The sequence below is a fragment of the Medicago truncatula genome, chromosome 6 (assembly GCF_003473485.1).
Source record: "Medicago truncatula cultivar Jemalong A17 chromosome 6, MtrunA17r5.0-ANR, whole genome shotgun sequence".
Classification (NCBI taxonomy): domain Eukaryota; kingdom Viridiplantae; phylum Streptophyta; class Magnoliopsida; order Fabales; family Fabaceae; genus Medicago; species Medicago truncatula.
In genome coordinates this window covers 15,655,480-15,659,521 of record NC_053047.1, presented here as the reverse complement: position 1 = coordinate 15,659,521, position 4,042 = coordinate 15,655,480, and the positions used below count along the sequence as shown (strand labels likewise).

The 4,042-nt window shown below is 32.5% G+C and overlaps 1 protein-coding gene across 1 annotated transcript; it reads right to left on the bottom strand.

Moving 5' to 3' along the window:
- Positions 1 to 1,671: 1,671 nt before the first annotated feature.
- LOC11441129 (AAA-ATPase At3g28510) lies at positions 1,672 to 2,856 on the bottom strand. Its single transcript, XM_003619075.3, has one exon. It carries the CDS (start codon positions 2,839 to 2,841, stop codon positions 1,672 to 1,674), a length of 1,170 nt encoding a protein of 389 aa, XP_003619123.3. The 5' UTR covers positions 2,842 to 2,856.
- Between the last annotated feature and the right edge of the window lie 1,186 nt (positions 2,857 to 4,042).

Sequence of the window (4,042 nt, the reverse complement as noted above, 5' to 3'; positions counted from 1 at the left end):
GTTGTTGGATGTTCACGATGCTAATGATTTGAAAACTATTCCGCTGCTATGTTTTGATATTGTATCAAGTTGTTTTAATTAAATAGTTTTATTTTCTATTTAAGATTTTTGGAATGTAGTGTAGCATTCCCGTTGTGGAAATACTCTGATGAATATTTGTTATTTAATTTTTTTGGGGTAACGGGGTGTTACATCTAACACATACAATAATGCATGGAAGGAACACCCCAACCTCAAATGCAGGGCCGGCCTAAGGGTAAGGCCACCAAAGCACTAGTTTTAGGTCTCCCAACAAAAAATAATTTTTTATTAAATTTTACAAGCGAAAAGGCCTCATAATCCAATAAAAAAAGTTTCATATATTCAATCTTGCTTTAGACCCCGTTTATTTTTAAAAATTATTAGGCCGGCCCTGCTCAAATGGAGCAATAAATTTAAACTTAATCCAAGTCAAGGGCCTATTCACGGTCAACAACAAAAGAACTTCTCGAGTTGAAGAAACTTTAACCCATTTCACGAAGACCACCCAAACTAACAGCTCGCACTCGCAGATGAAAGTAAGTCAAGAAACATCTAAAAAAAAAACAAAGCTTCCACTAATAACCTTGAGACATAAATTGGTCCAGTTGTCACAATGGATTGCGAGAACATCTAGTGGAGCTTTTGGTGGCACTTGTGACTAATATGGGAAGTGGAAGTTCTATTCTAGTGATGAAGTTCCTGTCCTTAAGGATTTATCCGCCTCATAAGCGAATATCCTCTCAGGATACAACAGGTTCTTCTCTGACATGAATCATGTAAGAGGTGACAGAACAACTTGAATTTGATAATCAGAGGAATGATGAAACCCAGGAACTCGATAGTGGAGGAAAGAAAAATGATTTTTAAGAGAGATTTTTTTTTTGATAAGTTTTTTATGGTTCCACAGTGTTTCATTTTTTTTTTGTTTCATTTTTCTTTTTCTTTTTATTCTCTCCTTTTCTTTTATACGTGAATTTTCAGTCCAAAAACCATGAGTAAAGAAAATGGTATACTATATTTCTCAAATGATCGGTGTGATAAAATCAATATAATAGCATCCCCGTGAGTTTAGCTTATTTGGTAGGGATATTGCAAATTATATGCAGGAGTCGGAGTTCAAACCCCATATACTCCACTCCTCCACAATTTAATCATGTGAACTCTGGCCACTAATTCCATATAAACAGGAGCAAGCTAGTTAAGTGACCGTAAACTATATTATTGCCACATTCAAGAGGTATAAAGGAAAAACGGTTACAAAAGCATGGAATTAAAACATGGGTATAAGACCAAGTCATACATTATAATTAATAATAAGATAATGATTTTCTATTAAAATATTTTTCTATATTTCTCAATTAAAAATATAGAATATAAAATATTTGAAACTTTTGAAATATAATCAAAATTTACAATAAAGATTACCCAGTTACAAAATACAACTGATAAACAATAAATGAACAATACTCAATTGGCTATATCATGCATAATCCAAAATATGAAAACAATTCAAATTCTCTAATCATGCATAAACTTATACTGCAAATCTTTCCTTTCAAACCCAGTTTGAAAAACTACTTATATGAGTTACATAATATAAAAACTATTGTCTTATTAATAAGTTTCAAAGTGTAGTTGATACTACTGAAATTATACTAATCCAAATTCATGTATGACACCATTCTTCTTCACATTTTCCTTTGAATTTTCAATAGCCTCCACCTTTTCTTCCTCTTCCTTCAGTTGAGCTTCCTCATCCTCATCTTTTGCATTTTCCTTTGCTTTCTCATGTGCCTTTTTCTTTGCATTCTCAAGAGATTGAATCAAATTCTTCAAGCAAGTTTCAAGATCTTCAGCAATTGATTTTGGCATCAAATTTTCAGCAACATCTGCAGGTGTTATATTAGTCTCTCCTATTAACTTTTCAATAATTGGAAACAAACCATCATGAGACTCAACATCCCAATAATTCTTTGCAAGCACTTTGAATGCTTCATAGCTACAATATGACATTTCAATATGCATATCCATCCTTCCCCTCCTAATAAGAGCATGATCAAGTTTATCCACAAAGTTGGTTGTGAAAATTATGATCCTTTCTCCTCCACATGCCGACCAAATTCCATCGATAAAATTCAACAAACCAGAAAGAGTTACTTTATTTTCCTCTATATTAGAGTATTTACCTTTGTGTACATAATCCTTTTTTTCCTTTCTTGTGCCAGTGAGTTCAATAGAACAATCAATATCCTCAATCACTATAATTGATTTGCTTGACGTCGCAATCAAAAGTCTTTTCAACTCATTGTTATCCTTGATAGTTGTTAATTCAAGATCATAAACGTCGTAGTTCATAAAATTTGCAATAGCCGATATCATGGTAGATTTTCCGGTTCCTGGAGGACCGAAAAGTAAATAACCGCGTTTCCAAGCCTTTCCAACTTTAGCATAGTACTCTTTACCTGCCTTGAACTTAACAAGATCGTCTATTATCTCTTCTTTCTTCTTTGCATCCATAGCAAGTGTTTCGAACCTTGCAGGGTGATCAAATGTTATGCAGCTCCACTTTCTTTTGTATATCCTCCAATCGTCGCTAGGGTTGTTCGTGTATAGTTTAAGCTTCCTGTTCTTCATTGCAATAGCTTTTCCTTCATCCAACACATATTGTATGTAAGAGGTAGTGATGAGACCACGGTACCTTTTGTGGAAGGTTAGTGTTAAGGAACTTTTATCATCTAAATCTTTTTGAGAGGTGTGATTAGCAACCCACCATACTTTTACTCCATTGAATTTATCAATGATCTCCTCATTGTCACCCATGGTGAGGACAAGCGGGGTTTGACTATTTTCGACAACTTCAGCATTAAGTCTTTTGGCTCTTTCAGACAATTTCGCACTGAGATATGATTGGATACATGTATAAACTCCGATGCGTCTGAGGTACCTTCCCGATATTAAATCAGGGAAGGTTATATGGATGTAAGGGGACATGAAACATATGAATTTTTGCATGTATTTTGTAACAAATCTATGAAGTTGATGTGAGAAGAATTTTTCAAATATGCAAAAGAGAAACTTTATGCTAGCCATAATTGACCAAAGTATTTTCTTTTGGGTAAGTATATTTGATTTTGAGCCTAGTGGTGGCCGTATTTTCTTCATGTCTTACTTTGAATTGAATGAAATGTTTAATTTCTCAGAGAACTATATGGTTTGATTGTTCTATTTTTGTGTTCAACAATTAACTATATGGTTTGGCATGGAGAGATTGCGAGAGACAAGAAAATAATCATGCACTTGAGGCTTGTACCTTATTAACCTGCCACATTGCATTTTTTGTATGGTATATTTATTAACTATTCATGATTTCTTTAAATTCATACTTTTCTTAGAGTTTGCTATACCTTATATAACTATAAATTAAAAATCATACAAAAATCATTGTGACCCATGTGCTACTACCGTCGAGTGTATGTACTATGTGCATGCATAGGGTGTGTTTAATCTCTCATTCCTTGTTTTGATATTGGGAAAAAGGATAAAAACAAAGACTAACAAAAAAAGTTTGTAGAGTGTTTTAGCTAGGAGAAGGTTTCTTGGGAATGATAGTGTTGGACTTTGAGTAAGGACTTAATTTAATTGTTTAATAAAAGAATAGGTAAAGTGATCAAAATATAGTCTTTTTTGTACAAATTTAAAATATAGTTTTATATGTTGGATTTAATAAACTAGATAAATATGTTGAGTCAACAAATATACTTTTCTTTGTTAAGTAAAAAATATATACTTTTCTTTTTAATTAAATAAAAAATTCAATATATGTGTTCGCTTAAGATTTTGAAGTGTCATCCTCCTTAAGATCTCAGATTTGATTCGTTCTGGTACCAATTGGGATGGGTTAGTTTAACTTCTTAAAAAAACATAAATATATATTCAAAAACCTAAACCAAAATGGGATGAAATTATATAGAAAAATCAAAATAAAAAATCAAATATCTCCCATTCACTATCACAATGACCA

Excerpts from the sequence above, each read along its gene's own strand:
- LOC11441129 (XM_003619075.3), bottom strand. The coding sequence starts at position 2,841 with ATGGGTGACAATGAGGAGATCATTGATAAATTCAATGGAGTAAAAGTA.